This window comes from Perna viridis, chromosome 5 (assembly GCF_037379345.1).
Source record: "Perna viridis isolate PV_CMFRI_1.1 ecotype Kerala chromosome 5, ASM3737934v1, whole genome shotgun sequence".
NCBI classification, from domain to species: Eukaryota; Metazoa; Mollusca; class Bivalvia; order Mytilida; family Mytilidae; genus Perna; species Perna viridis.
Window position 1 is genome coordinate 28,828,681 of NC_142449.1, and position 23,086 is coordinate 28,851,766.

General features: G+C 33.8%; 1 protein-coding gene across 5 annotated transcripts; it reads left to right on the forward strand.

Annotated features, from left to right (window-relative positions):
* The first annotated feature begins 3,525 nt into the window (after nt 1-3,525).
* Nucleotides 3,526-22,745, forward strand: LOC148616985 (uncharacterized). Of its 5 annotated transcripts, XM_088584194.1 has the most exons (9): nt 4,453-4,646; nt 10,845-10,897; nt 12,280-12,385; nt 14,956-15,264; nt 16,131-16,215; nt 16,823-16,926; nt 18,594-18,689; nt 21,412-21,479; nt 21,755-22,745. In XM_088584194.1, the coding sequence occupies exons 3-8, from the start codon at nt 12,295-12,297 to the stop codon at nt 21,462-21,464; spliced, it is 738 nt and encodes a 245-aa protein (XP_088440320.1). In that variant the 5' UTR covers nt 4,453-4,646; nt 10,845-10,897; nt 12,280-12,294; the 3' UTR covers nt 21,465-21,479; nt 21,755-22,745. The 5 variants fall into 5 exon arrangements, with proteins under 5 accessions (XP_088440316.1, XP_088440317.1, XP_088440320.1 ...); XM_088584190.1 differs by lacking the exons at nt 4,453-4,646; nt 10,845-10,897 and adding an exon at nt 3,526-3,870; XM_088584193.1 differs by lacking the exon at nt 10,845-10,897 and having other exon boundaries at nt 4,457-4,646.
* Nucleotides 22,746-23,086: the final 341 nt, after the last annotated feature.

Consider the following 23,086-nt stretch of genomic DNA (forward strand, 5'->3'; position numbering starts at 1 on the left):
ATTCTTACAAAATGTGTGAGTGCCCAAACTTTTAATTTCCATGAGGGCCTGAAACTAATGAATTAAATGCTAAATTTTCCCATATAACTATCATATGGGTGACTGTGACGTACATTTCAGTTGAAATTCTTCAAAAATGTCATATTTCAGCATAATGTATGAGTGCGCAAACTTTTAATATCCAAAAGGGTCTAAATCATTAACAAAACTGCTACTTTTCCAATATAAGTATCATGTGGGTGACTGCAAGACATATATTACAGTCAAAATCCTCCAAAAATTTCATATTTCAGCAAAATGTATGAGTGCACACACTTTTAATTTCCATGAGTGTCTAAAACTGAAATGCTACGATTTTCAATATAACTATCATGTGGGTGGCTGAGACATATTAATTTGAGTCAAAATTCTTTAAAAATGTCATATCCTTGCAAAATGTATGAGTGTGAACAGTTTCATAAAGATCTGGTCTAAAATTTCTGTATAAAATGTTTAAAGTCAGGGGCGTAGCAGGTAGGGCAGGCAATATTTTTTGTTGGTACTGCTTGTCATACAAAAAAGTCCGATCAAAAATTGAAAAAAAAAAATTTTTCAAACAGAGCAAGGCTTCCTACCCGTCGTATAAATCGGGATTCGGGTGCTACGACTTTTTATTCGGAATCATGTACATGTACTGTATTTAATTCAGCCTGAGAAGTATTCGCGAGCTAGTGACTGTCAAAATCTGCCAGGAACTCTTCTAATCCACCTATCTGTTCCACAGTTCCTGCCAGGAGAGTGCCAGGACCCATGACAGATTATGACAGAGCTTGTCCAAAGCCATGACAGTTTAGAACTGTTCTATGACAGTGAAACCAGACAGAATCGAAGAAAGGTTAGAAGTGATTGCAACTGTATATTGGTTTCTTGACTACCTCATTTTCGAGATGAGTTTCGGAGATATTAACTAATGGCGAGATGTTAATATCATTTGGTAATGTGTTCCATAATCGAATATTGGAAGGTAGTATATTGGTATGTTCTGCAACAAATTGATTGGATTAGGTCAGAATTACGAATTATATATATATATATATATATATATATATATAATGTTAATTGATGTTAATCTAGTACCCCCTGTAACTATTCTTGCTGCATCAATTTGAATCTTTTCAACTTAGAGTTTTAGAATAGCAGTGTTTGTATCCCATATTACATGGGTATATTCAAGAATCGGTCTAATAAGAGTTATGTAATTTTTTTCAAGGGTCTGTCTATCCAAAATTACTTTTAATATATTTAAAGAGCGATCAAGGGAACCAAGGTTATAGCGGTAATCAAAAGAATATAATCCAGGGACAAAGACCAGACATGGAAAACGGACACATACAACAAAGAACATAAATTAACTAAAATCATACATACAAAGCAACAAAAGCAAATGAGCAACTCGGACTCCACTAAAAACTGGGAGGATGGACCAGGTGCACTGGTAGGGTAAGCGTCGTCTGCTTTTCTAGAAACATCCGCCGAGTTGCTCATAAAAAGTCAAGTCCGGGGTAGACAAACGAGGAAAGGAAAACTATGACCCGTTGAATACATCAGTTTTCATGTTGCTGATGGATACATCATAACGATCCACGAGTTCATGATGACGACCATAAAACTTCTGTAGTGATGACTTCAATCTTGTAGCAACATAACCCTGTTCCAGAAGCCTATTTGTTAGAGTTCTAGCGCGATACAAAACGTCTGCGTAGTTTCGGCAAGCTCTGCCATAACGTATGAGTTCTGATATGAACACTCCATACGCAGGAGCCGAAGGGATGTTGCCACAGATGAAAGGAAAGTTAACAATTCTTAATGAAAAGTCATCACGTTTGTCGTAAAGTTTGGTCAATAGTTTTCCTTTACCATCGATTTCTAAGTGTAGGTCAAGATATGAGGCTGACTTCACAGTGTCTGTAGTATCCTTTATCTCAAATTCTTTTGGGTAGATGCGATGTATCAAATCCCCGAAATTAGGATTGTTTAAAGATAATACGTCATCTATATAGCGGAACTGAGATTGAATGATCTAGCCAAACGATATTCTTTCTTTCTGATCAGATCAGCTATAAAGTCAGCCTCATAAGAGTGAAGGAATAGGTCAGCAAGTAAAGGAGCACAATTTGTTCCCATTGGAATGCCGAAACGATTGTATGCTTCAATATGACTATTCCACCAACCATCATCAAATATTGTAAGACCTAAGTGTTTATCGTGCTTAACTTGGTCTATGATGTAATTATTAAGGTACAATTCTGGGTGATAAGGTTTGTTGGTCTTTCTAGATGTTTGTTTGTTTGTTGGGGTTTAACGTCCGAGCAGCAGTATTTCAGCTATATTCAGACGATGAACATGAATTTGATGATGAAATGAAAAAGGGATGGGACACAAGGACAATGGGGTCGACAAATTTTGATTGCCACTGGAAATAGGGAGAGGTGGGTAGGGTCGGACAAGTTAGCCTCCTGTGGCTAACTAGTCTGAATATAGCTGAAATATCGCTGCTCGGACGTTAAACCCCAACAATCAATCAATCAATCTTATTTCTTGATTTTTCCCACCTATCCGGACTATCATGCTTGTTGCCTTGTAATGACAGCGGTTTTTCTTCCTAATTGATTTTTTTAAGCGAGAGTTAAACCAAGGTGGGTCTCACATGTTTATATTAATGACGCGGTTTGGTATAACCTTGTTACTGACAGAAATGATTTTATCCGTAGTATTTGAAGTAGACGAATCTACTTGTTCATTTACGAATAGGGAGTCTCAATCTACTCTAGCGAAACGATCTCCCAGTAGATCATAATCCGCTTGTTCGTATAGATAGATTTTTCTTTTAAAGGGTTTTTTGTGGCTTAGATTTTGGGAGATTTAATATTCTAAGAATGGATGAATAGAAGCGAACTTAATCTAAGAGAGGCGGACCTATATCAATGATCAACAGGTTGATTGGATTGTTTACCATGATAAGGTCAATCAGGGATGATGAGTGTGCAGTAAAATAGGTAGGTTCACTGGTTAACTGTTGAAGGCTAAACATTTGAAGAAGATCTTTAATTGTTTAGAAAATTACATAGTTGATTAATATTAAAATCACCTATTACAATAATATCTTTATCAGTATTCAATGCAAATTCAAAAGACTCGGAGACTTCTTATCGTTACTATTTGGTGGAACATAAAATGTACCGTATAACACGATGTTCTATTTAAGTCTTATTTCTAACTATAAGAATTGTAACTGTAATTGATATATTTTCCTCTTTACCTCGGTACTTGCTTTCGTGTTTAGTTTCGGATTAAGCTCATGATCAAAAAGGACTATGCTTAAAAGTAGTATCAACAAGACAGAGGCTAATCCATAAGCGATTAATAAACAAATGAATTTCATATCGAGCAAAGAGAGCTATTTCTTAGATTTACTTTTACGCGATAATGAGTAAAACTGTCCGATTCTCTATCTGTGTGTAGCTATATCATCCGTCTTGATCACCATTTAAGATAAGTTTGGTTTAGAAATTAAGCTTGTCAAGAGAGATCGGTACATAAAATTAAAAAAAAACAGTGATAATTACATCTCTTCAGTGAGTACAGTGATGTGTTTGAGAAGGATGTGCATGTGAGCATGTTTTACAGGGAAGTGCAAAAGTGCAGTGCAGGCGTGATAAAGAGAGAAAACCAAAATGAGTACAATGAGAAATGTGTGAATTGTTTACAAGAAGAGTTGTAACAGAAGCAGTCCAAACACAAATAGTACATTATTTAAATCATATTTGGAAGTTACATGACGCATCAACAGGAAAGAGTTACAAAACATATTATGTAAAGCTACCCAAAAACGTGAGTCAACTTAGTTTTGTTATACGTGTTAGAAAAAGAACCCCCAAAAAGCAAAAATTCAAAACATGTGTCTCCATTTTATCAAAACGTGATTTTGAATTGTTTGAACGAGACCTTACAGTTCATGTATTAGACCTTGTAGTTTATTAATTAAATTCTAAATAATTTAATATTTTTTTATTTGTCAACATAGGAAGACACAGAAATAATCGGCTATCGGTACCGTATTTGTGAAGGAAAGTTTTAGATTTCCTAAGTGTTGCTTTAAATAGTCAGAGTAAACCTGTATATATATTATAATATATATACTGTTGCCCAAGACATTTCAATACAAAACAGAGATTTTTGTAAGTTAAAACATATTTTTTTTAATAATTTGAAAAATAAATGTAAATTGATAATAAGTAATATTTTGTAATATGAACCCAACGGAAATGTCAGCCCGTAGAAGCGGCATCAGTTGTGACTACGGGTATGTGAAATAGTTTCTATTAAAATTCACTTAATATAAGTACAATTACTTCTCAGGTGAGTGCACAGTTATAATTTCACTATTTTAGTCAGGTAATCATAAATCCGAATAAATCAAGATTTAAGTCACCGCGCATGCCTAACAGGTCCAAATGGAATTCTATTTTATGAATTAAATACCTTTAAGCGTATAAATTACAATTACGTCTGGCAGGTGTTACTCAATAAATGTATAACTAAGGAGGAAAGGTACGTTGTATTAATGGGGACAAGTTGAAGAGTGGATATCAGAGTGCAGCAAGAAGGTTAGTATTTTACATGTATGAGGTGAAGCTAACACAATCAGTTACGTTTTGAATGACCCTAATGTTCAACACAAAGTAATACGGAGATAAAAAAGAAAAATTAAGTGACACATAGACATAGTACATGTAAGTCTCGGTTTATGTTGTCAAAACGCTTAATCAAACAATTTTTTGATAGTAACAACTGGGTAACGAATGCCAATAACCACTGCCATGCAGTTAATATCATGCACCCTTCTAACTGTGTGCACTTGGTCGGACGAGTCTTTAACGTATTGTTTTACGAAGTTTGATTGGTTAATTTAGTTTTATATACCATGCAAGATATTTCATCCACTTAAGAGCAAGAACGGTTGAACAATTGTGTACTAGCTCATTACACTGAGCCGGAGTATTACTGTGCTCCTTATAACACGTTTTTGTCGGTTCACGCGTTTGTATATAACGTAACGGCCAAAGGATGAAAGAAAAGGCGACTAAATAGTGCTCAGAAACCTGGCCGGGGGTAGGCGCTCTGCCCACAGAGCACCTGGGATGTGTGCCCCAGGTGGTGAAATGGCGTACCCCTGGCATGTTACATGCTGGGGTTGTCAGGCTATAATATGGAAAACCTGACCGCAAACCATAGTGGTGCACCGTGTGGGGAAAGATGCCACGTTCCTCGCACGTTAAAGAACCCTGCTGTGGTATTCGATAGTAGGAACCTTTGCGCGCCGCCACAGGATGCTAAATTGCCCGACCCTACCCATCCCTCCTTTTTTCCAGTGGCAATCAAAATTTGTCGACCCTACTGTCCTTGTGTCCCATCCCGTTTTTCATTTCATCATCATTTCATGTTCATTTTATCATCTGTTTCATGTTCATCGTCTGAATATAGCTGAAATATTGCTGCTCGAACTTTAAACCCCAACAATCAATCAATCAATCATATCTTGAACTAAATTACAACTCTATTCACTTGTAACATGAATCTTCTTTTTTCCTTTGATCTTTTTATAGAATAATATAGAAGACGACAAGCATGTATCAAAATGTATGCTCTAAATTGAAGCAACCAAATAATATTGCATGAAAGGTCACATGGGCCTATATAATGCAATGAGGAAACAGCCATGAAATAACCAAAACACTAAAACCAATATTGCATGGGTAAGCTCCGCCTCTTTGGGAAAAGATTACGCCTACAAAAAAGCACACATACAAACATCTTGAAGAACCTGCAAAACAGTAAACAATCGTTTTAAAAAAATGAAATATCTATATTTCCAAAAATTAAGGGCCAATATAGGGCATATAAATGACATCACATCGGAGAAAAATTTTACCGATTTCCGATCAAAAGCACAGGTATTTTGGGCATGGACCCCCCCCCCCCCCCTTTTGGGTCCCAAGGTAAAACAATAAAATCTTTTCACTTGCGGATCGTGTGGATAGTAGAAAAGGTATTGTAATCGACTGGTTATGGAGTTTTGAGACTTGTTATATGCCTACATATTGTAGAAAATTGTAAATATGGAAAAATAAATAGATTTTTTTTACATTTGGGCCAAAAAAGGGGGTCCATGCCCCGAATAGTTGTGTTTATTAAAAGCCTTCCAAAAGATAATTAGCGTAAATCAGTCTAATTCAATTAAAAAATACACACCTGAGAGAGAACCAAATCATCGCTTTCTACATTTTCAATGTCAAGCCAATCTGGTAGAGAGAATGCGTCTGCCATACTGCCTACTGTGCGGGTTGTTAGATTTTCCCGCCAAACGTTATTTTTTCTGCACGGACTGGCATGGGCGTGTCATTCATGTTACAAATCATTTATAGCAACGCCTTCCTCGTTAGCCAAATAAACTTCTCACGCTGCGCGTTCGAAAGTTTATTTGTCTAACTCGGAATACTATGCTATAAATATAACATAGAATTTTTAAAGTTTAATTTATCTCGATCGCATTATGTTATTTAACGGACGATCGGTTCTATAAATAAACGTTGGACTAACAAAAGAAAACAAATGTTTCTACTAAAATAAGTAAAATAATACGCCTCCGGGTCATGAATGTGTATAAAGGGGATCATGTGATTAGTATGATTATGAATGAAATACCAATAATTTTGCACTATCAGTACGTGGAATTTTGTTATTATGTACCTTATATCTTGAACTAGCTAACTCGACATTCCTTATGTGGAATTTTGTTTGTACGGAAATAGAACATTTCTGAGAACTTTAATTCGATTATCAAACTTAAATGTAACTACAGGACAGCTTTTAAAAAATCGGGATTGTCAAGAAATATGAGATAAGTTATATTTAGGCATGGCGTAACAATAGGCATGACTGATATCCGATGCATGTATGGTAAGTGGGCGAAAGTCATCTTTCTTATGTATAGCCAGTGGACAAAACCAAATATTTTCTTTAACACTCAAAACATTGGACTGCCCTGGTATATTTTCTTTTAATAATATCACTCCATTTTCATCTTGTTCCGTATACAGTGTATACAAAGATAATTGTTTTCACATGAAAACCAAGTGAGCTTCACATGAAATTTAAGGGAATTACACATATTATTGACGTAAAATAACATGACATTCACTTAGCATTAAGGTTCTGTGACAATTCATAAAAATTTCGCATAGGGCTAAATAATGGGTACTTTATTTGCGAGATACTAATCACGTGAACCCTCTTATACATATTCATGACCCGTTTAGCGAGTTATTTCCCTTGCCATAAAAAAGTAAGATAACGTCTAATGCCAATTTTATATAGGTTGTACATGAAATTAGCACTTTGCAGAATTATCGTTCTTGATTTGGATTGTTTTTTGTTGTTTTTAGTGGGATGTTAAAGTGTAGATTTCTCAAAATACAGAGAAGACCATTGTGACATAAAACATATAGCATATGAAGAGCAAAAAGCATCGTTTGTTGTGTGTTTTTTTCCTAATCAATGAATCACCTTACCATAAGCAGTGTCTGAATTGTATATGGACTGCTACTTAAAGTAATTTAGGGACGGAGGAGAAAGTGAAAGTTTACAATTCCCACTCAAAAGACTATTGAAATTAAATTAACAATGCTGTACTTGGCCTCTTATGAATTTTTGAAGAATCGGTACTGTAACCAAGTTAAATAATTTTTGGCAGAAAATGCAGGCAATGAAAGCACCTGATAAGCTTTCTAACTGAAAGATTATAAAGGGAGCTAACATGTCATATGCGGACAAATATAGTAGCCTCTACTACTTTTGGTAGTATTTGCAGTCAACGCCGTTGACAAGGCAGCTTTTAGATTTTACTCTAATGCAACATGTAGGACTCCACGCTTTGATTTTTTTTTAATTTAAAAAGATTTAAGCGAAATGAGCACAAAGGATATTGAAATTCTAAAATTAGATCAATATAATTGTTAAAATTCAGCCCATAGGTGGACAAAATATATCCGGACTGAATTCTTTAGGTTATTTTTTTGAATTCTCTATAAACCTACATGCATTGTCCAGGATGCAAATTAGTAACTTGCCATTCAGCTATATGACGTAGAAGCAAAACATTGTTCATGTGAAATTCATATTAATCTAATTTTACATGAAATACGCGTAAAGTACACATGAAATTAATGAGACTTTATAGTGAAATTTAAAGTGCGTTTTTTTTTTTTCTTCTTGTGATAATTTTGTAATATCGTTCGACATCCATAAATTAGGAAATTAAAAATAGTTTTGCTTTGGGTGGAGTAAAAAATATGGTCTGCTTTTATTGTTTTGTTTTTGTCACGGATACTGAAAAAAGAGGGTACTCACCTTTTTTTCTCCCATACGTAGGCTAGGTCAAGAAAAAAATTTCCGACCCCCAAAAATATCTTACAAAACCTTAAAAAACCTGAAAAATGCTTAATACCCCATTAAAAAATACAGATTTCTTTTACTCCCCTTTCAAGAAAAAAAAAAACAAATTTCTTTTACTCCCCCTTCAAAAAAAAAAAAAAAAAAAAAATATACTGACACAAATTTGGATCCCAAAAAATACCAAAATCGAAAATACTGAACCCGCAAAAATAATCCCAGCCTAAGTATGACAACAGTTTCTAAGTACCCCCTTTTGGGATGGACTGTTTAACCTTGTGGGGGTACTTTGGTTCTTAATTTCGGTTGTTTATCCTAAAAATAATTAATTTGCCGAGGAAGTTAGAAAAACTAATGTGAAACAGAAAATGTTCTACTGAACGCTTTGTTACATGTAATATAGAAAAAAAAAACACAATTTGCTGCAATGTGTGAAAAAGTAAAAAAAAAAAAAACGAGTGCTGCACACGAAAAAAAGTAACCTAATATTAGTACATCAAATATTTAAAATCCCAATCACCCTTCTCTGAATTCAGATGTTCGGTCCCTTAGCGGAGAAACCCCACGGCCGCTCTCGTAACTGGGCGAAGAATCATGGCCTGTTCTCACTAATTCCGCCACAGCCAAAAATAAAGTATTGCATGCATGCTATTCATATTCAGGCACGAGACCGCAATTAATTTTCAAGTGCATTTCAATATACACATTTGAGCAGATTAAAAAAATTCCACCGGCGCAAACTGAACAAAACTTCTCTGGCCTAAAGATATGTACAAACAGGATTTTATATATAAATTGTAGAAAATTTTACCATCATTTTCTGAAACTAATACATATAATTCGGAGATGGGGTAAACATGACAAATGAACTGAGTTAAAAGTCCTAAATTTTAACCTTCTTCCACTGAACCAAATCACAACTTTTAGTCAGATTTGATTAATGAAAAAAAAATCCCATGTAATTTTAACCTATTTTCTACCAATTAGAGGCAAAACTTCAGCAAAGAAGTTTCCAGTAAAAATATGAAAAAATGTGGAAGGTACCTACTACCAAAGTTGGAACTATATTCAACGAAAACCAAGGGAAATTAATTGTGTTCGAGTACCTTCAGTAGGTACCAGTATCGTATTGCATATCCCTGAGCAGGTGCACGTCAAAACATGGATGCTATAAAAATATAGTGCATTTTCTTTTTGCCTCTCTACAAACTAATATTTTGTCAAAAAATATGAACAATGACTTATAAAATAGAGCAAACATCACACTGTAAGATGAAGAACTTTTTTAAAAGAAAATCTAACATAATATCATAAAAATGTTCCACTGAAAAGGTTGGTTTGGTGAGTGCAAAACGAAAGTGAAAGTAGGGAAAATGGCTATTTATAGTTCGAGACTACTTTTCTGTCCGATCTTCGTGGACTCACCCTATTTTCTTTGCGGGAAATTATTTTTTCACATGTCCTTAGAAATGCTACATAAGTGAAAGTTTTATTGAATCAATTTACATATTTTTTAAAAAATCCTAAAAATATGCACTTCACTATAGAAGTCTATGGGAAAATTAATACGATACTGAGACCAGTAGTTACATTATTGATTTGTCTATCTAAAAATAGTGTTACAATTTCGTATGCTATTTTTAGAGGCATTTCGGATTTGCAGATTAGATTTTACACAATAACGCTTCTTACATACATTATCTATCTAGAACTTATTCTATTTAACTTTTATGGAACTGTTTTGTGTTAGATAAGTATAGTCTAAGGAATTTATACCGCTATAAGATTTTTTTAGATTAAACTGTACTCATACGCGCAGCGGGGTATCATCCCCCTAGAGGGCAGTTGGAGATTTTTGTTATGATCAACGTTTGGTCCTACTCAGCTAATTTTGCACGAAGAAAAATTAGAGGGACTTTTACATATTGTAACCAGTTTCACACGGGTCAATTTTTCATGATCGGAGAAAAATTATCAGGTTAGGAATTTCGGATGTTGACCACATGATTAGACCTGACTTTCACATTATTGACATTTACAATGTACAAGGTAGTAATGATAACACGAGGAGTTCATGTCCTTCTTACAATTGATTTCATAACCGAATTATATTATTATTGCACATTAAGTTACGTACTTACATGAACTACACTGGTACAGTATATATGATCTTGGCTGCACACACGTACCCTAATGCCTATAAAGTTACCCACTCCCCACATATACAGTGACGACACTGATGCATCGACTAATACATGATTCATGGTACATTGCAAGAGATTGGTTATTCCTTGTTTTTTTTTTTTTTTTTTTTTGTTTTTGTTTTATTTTTGCATTTTTTTTTTCATTTTTAATGAAGAAAGGACACCTGCACCAATAAACCGCCACTGACTACTTTTTTGTGCATGTACGTATTCGTATAACAGGAGTTTCTGCTTCTGCAGCAATACGTCACAGCTAGAACTATGGCAGATATCGTTCATAACAAGAGGTTTATATAAAAATGTAGATGGTTAAAAGCAAAATTATGAATTCAATTCTTCATGCGCTTGTGCGTGATGATGAACCTCCCATTTATGTGTGAAAATATTCCGTTCAGAGATGAAAATTTGCCTCGGAGCAAACCCAGGTTAGCTGATCCATTTTAACTTTATTCTTCCCAGACCCATTTGTTCTCCTACCTGCCCCTTTTTAGTTAAATCGTACCTTAGTCACATTTTCTTTATTTGCAAAGGTAGAGGGACCGAGGTTAAACGTAGAGTTTGAACATTGTTTTTGCGCACGCGCAAAATAATTTTTTTTTCAGCCGCAGCCGGAGTTACATTTCTTAAATTTGAAAATCTATATAGTTTAAGGTAAAGGGAGATATATTAAATCAAATGTTTATCTGTTCATGACTGAGTAAACAGTTGCTTAGTTTTGGAATAATTCAAATGTTTTTTTTTCTCAAAATAATTCTACCCCACACTTAAGTTTGTTTGTTTGTTTGTTTGGGTTTAACGCCCGAGCAGCAATATTTCATCTATATTCAGGCGATGAACATGAAGTGGGTAATAAAATGAACGTGAAATGATGATGAAATGGAAAATGGGACGGGAGACAAGGACAATGGGGTCGCGAAATTTGATTGCAACTGGAAAGAGGGAGAGGTGGGTAAGGTCGGGTAATTTAGCCTCCTGTGGCGAAGCTTTATGGTTCCTACTCCGGGAGAATACCACAGTGGTTTTCTTTTACGTGCGAGGAATGATTTTCCGTATCATAGCCTGACAACCCCAGCATGTCACACGCCAGGGGTACCCCATTCCCCCACCTGGGACACACAACCCTGTTGCTCTGTGGGCAAAGCGCCCTAGCCCCCGACTAGGGTTCTGAGCACTATTAAGTGCATGTGGTAGTTGATTCTATTTGTTAAACTTTTGACATTCAGCTTGAATTTTTAAAAAGCAATTAGACATAACTTTAAGCAGACGTATGGGATGAAAATGTAAACAATCGACTTTTCGTTCTGCTTTATAAAAAAAATAACCAATAGCTTAATTTCCAGAGTGTGGCTACTTGGAATGTTATAAAATTTCATAAAGAATGGTTAACATTTAGTTTAGCATTGACATCTACAAAATGATTCTTTGTTGCGTAGTTCGTGGGAGGGATGGAAAAAGGAAGGAGAGCCCTTAATTTGTATTTGTATAGAAGTGGTAACTCAAGGTTGACAATCTTCATTTTATTGTATGCATTTAGTTGAATTAGTAGAGTATCTTTAGTAACTTTCATTTGCAATGTCATTTTTAGATAAAACTGAATGAGATGCGAAAATTGTATGCCGTAATGGTAAAAAGCCTTCTACATCCAGTAATTATATATCTGCTAGTACAAAGTTTAAGAGCTGATGGCACAGGTATGTTTTAAATCATATTAATAATTGGCATAGGCTGTGTATGGAATGCTCCCGAAGGATATTGTTGGAGTTTGTTCATAACAGATTATGTTTCTACAGGGTAACACGAATCGCCGGAATGCCCCGTAATCACCGAAATGCCCCTACAAATCACCGGAATGCCCATTGAAATCACCGAAATGCCCCTTCAAATGACTTTACATGATGAATTTCATAAAGATTAATGCTTAAAATTTTCATAAATGCATAATTCCTACCATAATTAAATATTTTAATTTTAAAGTGTTGTTTCTCGAAGCGTCAATTAGTTCAAAGAGCGATAACTCTTGGAGATAAAGACTATGTTGCGCAATCTCTAGTAATTACCAGTAATCAGGTGGAAACTCAATATGATTTATACTTCATAGACTTTAATTGATAACTAAATGCTGAAATTAGTTCATAATATTTATTTATTGGTACACAGTCAATAATATGTCAGCAAAGCAGATAGCAAATTCTTACAAAACACAGAATATATGAAGCTACTATTAAAAAAATGTAAGGATTAACACATCATAAAAATATAAATGATAATAAGCATGTAAAATCATTCAGCAACTATTTAAGAAGCGTCTCAGGCATATGACATATAGCTACTATTTTAAATCACATAACATGATTAAAATTCATCTGATTGATAATAAAGACGATAATATAATATATAATATAATACAAACAAACAATAAACTGAAAAAAATAATTTAGATGTCCATGCGAAGAGGTTTAATAGTAACAGTGGAGTCCTACCCATTTCTGGGCATCTCAACAACAAGATACGGCGTACGCACTGTTAATATCAAACAGCTGAACATTCACTTAGCTGAACATTTACTTTGTTTTCGTTTTTTTGAATGTCTTTGTCCTCTCGTTAATTTTTCGTTTGTGCTGACCAATCTTTTTGCCTAGTGACCTGGGCTGAACTACAGTCATTTTACCGTCCGTAGAAGTAACAGTCATTTTGTCTTTGGGAATAAATTGTCTTAAACGCTTGTAGTGTCTGTCACGCTCCTCTGTCGTTTTTGATACCCAAACAGTCCTTGTCACCCCAAAGTGTTCGTAGGTCTTTGCAAGCCTAAACTGTCCTGTGCCAACGATTGCCTTCCTAATGTCTTTAAATTGGGCCTCTATGAGAGTTGTCAGGATGTTGACAAGGTCTAAGAGGGGTTTCGATTTCCAATTTATAGCTTGCTTTAAGATGTGATTGAGAGATTCTGAATTATTGTTAGTCCATGCGTTTTCTACTAACCCGGTACATAATGGTTTGTTGACTTTTTCTTTCAAATTTGATTTCAATTTGTTTTGAAAGTACCTGTGAAATTTGCCTGACAACTCTCTAGATGCGTCTTCTATGTCATCAGATTTTGTGTCGAAGCAGATACTTTCGTCAGCATTAATTAGTCCGTCATTTCCAAAAATCATGTCTAAGATCCTTTGCCTATCGGCCTGCTAGTTTTGTACGAAGATGATTGAAGAAATTGCTATATGATTCAAAGTCGCTATTGTCATGTATAAATAATGGGCCTAGAAAAATTGGTGCATCCCCCGTATTGTCAGAAACTACGCTAACTTGCTTGTAGCATGTGGCTGTTACATGCATATCACACAGATTGAAGGTCTTATCAATTCCTAAAATTGATTGGCCTGTACAACACAAGTTTTTAATGTCCGTCATCTGTTCGTCTGTATACAAGATAAGGCATGGTGCCTTACCCTGATCCCTAACAATTGATTTCACGATTGATGTGCCATTTGCAACTAATTTGTCTATCTCGCTTATGTGGTCAGCTATATTTCGCCTATTAACCACATGTCCGTCCTCATTCCGTCTGTCTTTCTTTGAGTCGTTTAATTTTTTGTCATAAACCTGTCGTTTGCTTGTTGGCCCACTTAATTCGTCGTATTTAATGGAGAGTTTGTTATAAACCTCGGTTGGTTTGCCGTTTTTAAGTAAATCGGACATTTCGTTCATAACAAAGGCGGGCGTTCGGACATACTCTGTTTTTCTTTTAGAATTTCCATGGTTTTACAACAAAATAAGGGGCATTTCGGTGGCATTCCGGTGATTTGTAGGGGCATTTCGGTGATTACGGGGCATTCCGGTGATTCGTAGTACCGGTTTCTACAGTATTTCGCTTCTACGACACCTGCTCACCAGTTCGCCGTATCCGTCATCTTTCGAAATTTGTCGAGACCTAGTATATCAAGTCTTCAATTTTCATTTTTCAATTTCAGGGCTTCCCTTCGTTTGCATATAAATCAGTATTCTCCCCATAAATTTGTAATAACATGTAGTAGTTTCTTGCATAGCACAGTTCTTTGGGGTAAAATAAGGGGGGGGGGGCGACACGGGTATGACCTTGGGATTAAAACAAAGTTGCACAATTTTTACATTTTAAAACATAACAAAAATGCTGTTTTTTGTCGACACTTTGTTGAATATAGTTAACAATAAGTCTCTGTGGGAATAATCCAGTTTTTAAGTGTATAATGTTGATATTATTTTGTCCTTTTTTTCTTTTCCATATAAGCTCGCTGGAGAGTTTGGAAACAAATTGAAAACTATGGAGATAATCTGACATTAATTTGTACATCAAATACAACATCAAATAATCTGCCTGGAGCTAAAAGCATGAGGTGGTATAGAGGAAATGATTTGTGCTCCATAAATGATCAACCAACTGATAAAACAAAATATCAAGCAGCAGTTGATACAAAAGGTGTGAAACTTACCATATTGAACTTCACCAAAGAAGATGTCAACAGAACATATCAATGTGAAATTGGATTTTACACGTCCAAGGAGCACATGCTTTATGAACATGTTGTTTTTTCTCGAGGTAATTTATCTTAAATGTTTAAGAAGGAGTTGAGAGACTTGCTTGATTTATGGCAGATACAATAAACATTCTCCTAAAACCCATTCTCACTATAATTTATCCAACGTCATGGTTCAAGATGAATATTATACTACCTTCTTATATACAAATAAGTCTTACGAATCTTTACAAATAAATGATTCGTAGTCATTCGCAATCTTGCTTATTTATCTCGTCGGCATTCGTAAATAACTCTTGACGACTCGTAGACATTCCCCAAAATTCGCATTGAATCGTGAAAGGCGATGAACATTTTTTGACGTGTCAGAATTTTATATGAATGTCCACGATTCTTTATTGACTATATTATTCGTACAAAGCTCGCATACCAATCTAAACGTACGAATGATTGCAAGCTTGTTGTAGATTTACAAATCAACATAAGTGCATGATAAGAGAAAATTCATGAACAAACTGTTCGACAAACTCAATGACTTCTTGTTTACTCGTTAAGTATCCCTAATTCCCCTTTAATCCGTGGAAATAAGACTTCAGCACCTGCGTACGGAGTTCTCATATGTTATCCAAGAGCTTTCCGAAACTACACAGACGTTTTGTAGCGCGCTATACTTCTTACTACTAGGTTACTTGAACAGGGTTATTTTATTTCAAGATCACAGTCGTCAAGTTGCAGTCGTTATGTTGTATCCATCTGCACCATATATTAACTGGTTTGTTCACTTTGTCATACATGTAGCTTTTCTTCATCTTTCGTCTACCGCGGACTTTTTTGACATTTTGTGACATTGTATATAATTTGATAAGATTCCTTAGTTTTTTTCGTTCTTAACATACTTCGAAAGTTTGAATTTGTTTGATTTTTGTAGATGAAAAGATTATTATAAAGAATAATATGTCGGAACAAGGCGAACATAATTTTAGTACTATCATCATAATCGTAATTTGTGTAATGTAAGTATATTGTAAGTTAGTTTCATTGGTTTTCATGACTTTTAAACAGGTCCCACGTGTTCATTTTTTTTAATATTGTCATCATTTTTTTATTTTTTCCCTTTGGAATAGGATTAAAAATTGTTATAGCAATATGGAACTTTTATGTTATGTTTTTATGCAATTAATGCAACCCTTGTTTTGTCGTATCAAATTAAAACTGTCATGGCAATCAGATGCTGCACCTATTTCTATATCATATACATGTACAAAGAATCAAGCATTTCATAGAGCTTAACGTGAATGCATGCAGTGAATTACATCCAGATTAAGAACTGAATAAAGGACTCGCTTTCTCCACGATTTGCGCTAGATTTGGAAATATCTATCGATTTTACGGGTACTAAATGCCTATCACATGTTAAACATATCTAAGCACCTTTATGTGAAAGAATCATGCATTGATGGCAATTTCTCAATAGGTCTTTTTTGCATCAAATATATTATGAACTTCTATAAAACAACTGAAAAGCAATTTAAATTTATGCTGATGCATCTGTGTGGTAGATATTTTAACTGCTTAAATATATGAAAAAATGTCGGAATTTTTAATTGTATTGCTTTACAGATTCGCTGTAGCATCAATGATAGTTTTATCATGCTGCTTATTAAGGAAAAAAAAATGCAGAGGATTCTGGAAGCATATCACATGTTTTCAAAGGGAGAGTCTAGGTATATTTTTGCAAAATATTTCCATACACATGATTAAAAGCTACATTTATAGATAGCTCTACAATACAATCAAAAACAAAAGATTTGGATAAAACATTTTTAACAAAGTTGTCTATTGACATTTATATAAAATTATTTATATATTTGCATGTTTTCACACCGATCTGCCGTATATATAAAGATAAACACGTTTTGATACCATTTTGATGTTTTAATAAAATGAGCAAAATGGATAGAACTTTAAATATGTTATACACATATTTCTTTTTTTTTTCAAACTGTTACTAGAAGTAACCTTTTGTAAATTGGTTCTATATTGTATGTAGACTATACATTGGTACGTTAGCAGCATAGACCATTCAACTATTAACCAGTTCTATAAAACCTTCTAAAACGTTTTGCTAGACCAGGCCTAGGTTTCATGACAATTGTCCTAAAATCCGAGTTTTCCTTGAAATCGTCCCTTTGAAGTCATTTGATGGTTGGACTTTTCATCCTCTAATAGTTGTTGATGAATGATATGATTTTAAGCTATGTCTATGATGCACGTAGCTCCATGGCGTATTTAAGACTAAACAGTGCCCCTGCACTTGCGCAATCGTCTACTTCGCTGTAGACTCATTTCCGTCAGAATATTTTTAGCCATTCATAGTTCTGGTCTTACATTCTACACAAAACGATCTTGTAGATAAAAGCCCGACAATGTGAACATTAACAAAATTTGCACAATTTATTTTAATTAATTTTTTTGTAGAGTAATTGCACTTAATATTATATAAATTACTTTTCAAATTGTAGATTGTGTAACATATTTTTGTAAACAAAGAGTTGAATATTAGTTCTGTGTTTCTCACACTCTACATGTTAGAAACCTATTTTATCAAATATTTCATCATGCTCCAAAGCAAGATATATGTCAAGCTTGGTAAAATATTTGTCAAATTGCGATCACTGTCTAAGGTTCAACTCTTGTTGTTATATAAAGAGGCAATCTACTGAGTATCTATCAGCATTGGTACAAGATGAGCATATTATCTTATTTAAAAATACAGATATCCTGATATTCCACGCTTTTCATAATATGAAAAAAAATGTTTTGTTTTGAATGTCTAAAGCATTGTTCAGGGATTGCAGTGAAAAACTGCAAAATGCCTTCTATTTGACAAATAATATGTACCTCTTTTCTATTATTTTGGAATATCTAAACGATATTTTATACGGGAATCGGTATTTCGGGTATTCCGATCCCGAGCCCGAGCTCAATTTCCCCGAGCTAAAATGATTATTGCCGATATCTTCTTTAAAATGTGGTTAATTTCTTAGATTTTTTAAAAGAAGTTTCTATGAGTACAATATAAATGTATTGAAATATTCAATTTCATGAGAAATAAATTTTGCTTTCAAGTATCGAAGAAAATGTGTTTCAAGTTTTTAGATATCCCTTCTCGGGAAAGGGAGGTAACGCGATCTAAAAACTACCTAAATTAAAGAGTGTAATTTATGATGATAAACAAATCAATTTTTTAGCACTATCACATAGTGAAAAAATCAAATGGTAGTCTTAACGGTATGACATTCCCTACATTGCCTTCGACAGGTATTTGCAATAACAGATACACCAATTCGGCGCAGCGAAATGAAAAATGTATACAAAAATAGCATTGTAGGAGCCACAGAAAATCAAGCTCATAGTACTAATGGAATCAAAAGTAAACTGAGAATAAATTCAACATCAAATGACACAGAGAGTAACAATACTATAGGTACTTATGTCGGTACTAATTACACTGTTTGAAACGAAAAATCCATGCAAGATGATATAATCAATTGATGACTATTTAATTTCATACATACTTATTAGACATGCAATGACAGTTTTCTTTTAGCTGAATCTATTTTCAATGTTTTCAATGAGCAAAAAAATTAATGGCAAAATGTTAGAAGAAATATGGAGTTATCCAACCTCTACTGACTTTGCATTTGAAATTAAAAGAGTGTGGGGGTCAAATGAAGAAACAAAAACCCCAATTACTACTTTAAATAAAAAAAAACGAATTTCACGGCTTTTTTTGTGCAAAAGAAAAGATAGAAACTCTGTTACTTTCTTTTTATGCAAACTTGTTAACTATTCTCTTGAACCATATCTCATGTGATATATGTAATGTTTTTTTAAAAAAAAATCCATGAACCTGTATACTTAAGCGAGTACATTTAGGCTAAAAACCACTAATTCCACTTTCCATAGGCTTCTATGCTAATTTCACAATATTCAATGGCTTCTCTGGACTTTACCTTAACTTTAACCTGCAGAGGACTATATATCAGCATGATTCTACATATGTCAGCTCACCATCCTCAGAATGTCATGTGGGGTTAGCAGACTTGCAGTGCAGTACTGGTCACCGGAAGTGAAGGGTCTATAAATAGCATGGGAAATCCCAGTGTTTTCACAAGATAGGGGTATATTTAAAAATCATTATGGAGATTAGGCTTCACATCAGAAGAAGCAAAATGCACCTATAAAATGTACAGAAATGTTTTTCCTTTCAGAAACTGTTTAAATTTTTTAAATAAGTTGAGAACTTTTTTCACAGCACTATGAGGAACAGGGGTAATTTCTGCGTAGGACTATTTTTGCGTACGTTCCAAATGCTCATTGGTTGAATTGGTGGTCTGTAACCTAAAGAGTCACTTTTTGTCTTAGAAAAAATAAATAACTATACAGGTATCTTCCTACACACATACTGTATGCATTTGCAAAGTTTCAGTGAAATGTGACAAGCACTTTTTTAAATATTTGAATTTTAAATATAGGGTAACCAAGTTGTGCGAGCAAAAAAGTGACAATATTCTACCATACTTAAATGCATTAAATATTTGCAAAGAACTTTTACTGACTTTTCAAATAAAAAATATCAATCACAACTTGTTTTTTAACAATATTAATGAAGAAATAGTTTTAAAAGTAATCATTTTCTGAGAAATTGGTCTATTTTTATAAAATTATTTCTGACATGCCTCCCCCTTTTTCTTGATCACATGTCAAAAATCCTAAATCTTTAAATTTTTACAAAAGGTGATATATTTGGCTTTAAATTTGTAAATACAGTGTTTTCACATTAAAACATGACCAGTAAAGGGCACCTAAAGCAAAAAATGTACTCAATAATGGATTTTCCATGTTGCCATAGGGGAATGCTGATATGGCCTTAACCGCAGTAATGAAAGTGAGTTTTTCCTCATTTCTAACCTAATTTTTGCTCAAATCTACACAAAACTTGATTTCAAGTGCTTATTACGACCATATTTAGGTAAATATAGCCCTCAAAGTTTAATATTTGATATTTTTACCAAATTTTCTACACTTTTTACAAGATAGGACATAAAAATCAGCCCAAAAGACCAATTTTCCATAATTTGGACCTATAACTTAAAAAAATGCATATTTTGAAGGATTTTTGTAGTGTATTCCTCTCATGGCAAAGTTAACAAGATCTTCAAGTACTTTAAAGCTATTTCAAGAAACTTTTCATTTTGCCATGGCTTCATCTTAAGGCTAAAAACCACTAATTCCACTTTCCATAGGCTTCTATGCTAATTTCACAATATTCAATGGCTTCTCTGGACTTTACCTTAACTTTAACCTGCAGAGGACTATATATCAGCATGATTCTACATATGTCAGCTCACCATCCTCAGAATGTCATGTGGGGTTAGCAGACTTGCAGTGCAGTACTGGTCACCGGAAGTGAAGGGTCTATAAATAGCATGGGAAATCCCAGTGTTTTCACAAGATAGGGGTATATTTAAAAATCATTATGGAGATTAGACTTCACATCAGAAGAAGCAAAATGCACCTATAAAATGTACAGAAATGTTTTCCTTTCAGAAACTGTTTAAATTTTTTAAATAAGTTGAGAACTTTTTTCACAGCACTATGAGGAACAGGGGTAATTTCTGCGTAGGACTATTTTTGCGTACGTTCCAAATGCTCATTGGTTGAATTGGTGGTCTGTAACCTTTAGGTAACAATTTAAAAGCTTAAACATTGTGAATATTTATACACGTATTCATACATGTATAACCAACTGTGAATATTTTATCCCAATGATTTACCATTGATTGATTGATTGTTGGGGTGTAACGCCCGAGCAGCAATATTTCATCTATATTAAGGCGATGAACATGAAATGGATGATAAAATAAACATGGCATGATGATGATGAAATGAAAAAAAAAATCACTATTTCAACGACCCTATTATCCCTGTATTCTGTCCCATTTTTCTTTTTGTCATCCTTTTGTGTTTATTTTATCACCCATATCATGATCATCATCCGGATATTAAGCTGAAATAAAGCTGCTTTAGCTATAAACACCAACAATGTTAAAATGCACATAAATTGAACACATTTGTGTAAGACATTCAATAATTTCACTGATATTTTTTTAGTATCATAAGTGATTTTCAATTTATTTTTACAGCAAATAATGTCGGTAATGAAGATATATCACTCTTAAAATTGGACACCAGTTAGGGTGAGGAGAAAACGGTTTGTAATATTCAATATTTCAGAAAATACAAGGTTGTTTTGTAAACATTCTATAAATGGACTGAAAAGTGATTATTTTATTTGTCCAACGTTCCCTCTGTTTGCTAATCATACAAGTTAATGTATTCTAATGTATACATAAATTGCCATAGTTTTGAAGACATTTTTAAGGAACATTGTAACATGTATGACATTTTTATCTTCTGCAAAACGTATTCTAACTGTGGAATGGTCACCATGCACTAGCTTGAAGAATTTTTGAAATGTTTTTACAGGTTATATTAATAGGACCATGCGTTATCCCTATCGAATGTTGCATGATTTTAAAGAAACACAGTACAGCCATTATACAGCCAGATTCTAACTGTTGGTATTCAAAAGAATAAGAAAGTTTTAAACATTATAATAACGTTGACATGTCAGTTTAATTAACCACAGGGTCTATTCTTGAATATGTCATAATCTCATTGGTTTCCTGCTATCCCCCTCCCCGAATTATTTAAGAATTGGCAATAATAAAAAAATTGTCTATTGAAAAAGAACAAATTTCCATGTGTATATTCAATTTGTTTATTGTGCGAAGTGCAATTAACAAAATATACACATGGAAAATTTGTTATTTTTCAATAAACAAATTTTTTATCATAGCCAATTCTTATAAATAATTTTAAAACATATTTTTATCTTTAAACATGAGAAAAGTAGCTCTGAATTTAACTGAATAGGGCCATGTCAATATTTTTTTATCCATTGAGATATAACAAAATTATTTTAACCAATCAGACAACAGTATTTATCTCAAATTAATTTATTGAATTTAACATTAGAACAATTATGAACGAGCGTTCAACTCACCTGGTTTAACCTAACGTTTCCATTGGAAATACACGTACCCAGTCATGACCATTGTGGTTGTGTCCAATTTTCCGGATTTTTTGCTTTGTCATACGAACTTTCCTATTGGACTGTACATGTACTTTTTAACAAATGCTTATAATTTTTCACTTCGGTAATTTTGTTATTAACCTTAATCTTCTTATACGTATTATGTGCTTCAAAGGAGTGTATTTAGACTTTTTTGTTCGGAACATTTATTTATTCTCCTTCTGCATCTGTCCATTGTTCATGCTTTTCTTTGTTACTGCTAGTTACTGCACGTTTTATTTCATCCTCAAGTGTTCTACCATTAATATTTCTAAATATTTAACTTCCACTTTACTGTTAAAACATTGTTATCATTTATTGCAATAAATGTTGGAAATGTGATGCATGGTGTTAACTATTTTTGGAATATCAAAAATTCGTTTGAAGTATACAAGATCGGCTTCATAATTTTCAAGATTCGTTTGATTCTGTAAGTAGTTCTGTGGTCCTTTTCACAAAAAAAATCATAAGAGTAAAATTAGTCGTATGTTATGACGTCGTAGTAAATAAAAGTATAGTGACGTCATCAATTACGACTAATTTTACTCTTACGAATTTTTGTAAAAAGGGCCACTGACTTTTCTACTCTGTATACAACACTGCCACAATAACTTACCTAGGAAAATGCAATGCATTTAATGTTTTAATTGACAATATTTATTTTCGTTTTGGTAATACTGTAT

Coding starts and splice junctions, on each gene's coding strand:
- LOC148616985 (XM_088584190.1), top strand. CDS start 3,730: ATGTGTGAATTGTTTACAAGAAGAGTTGTAACAGAAGCAGTCCAAACA. Junction 12,386..14,955: donor TTTAAGAGCTGATGGCACAG/GTATGTTTTAAA, acceptor TTTCCATATAAG/CTCGCTGGAGAGTTTGGAAA. Junction 15,265..16,130: donor ACATGTTGTTTTTTCTCGAG/GTAATTTATCTT, acceptor TGATTTTTGTAG/ATGAAAAGATTATTATAAAG.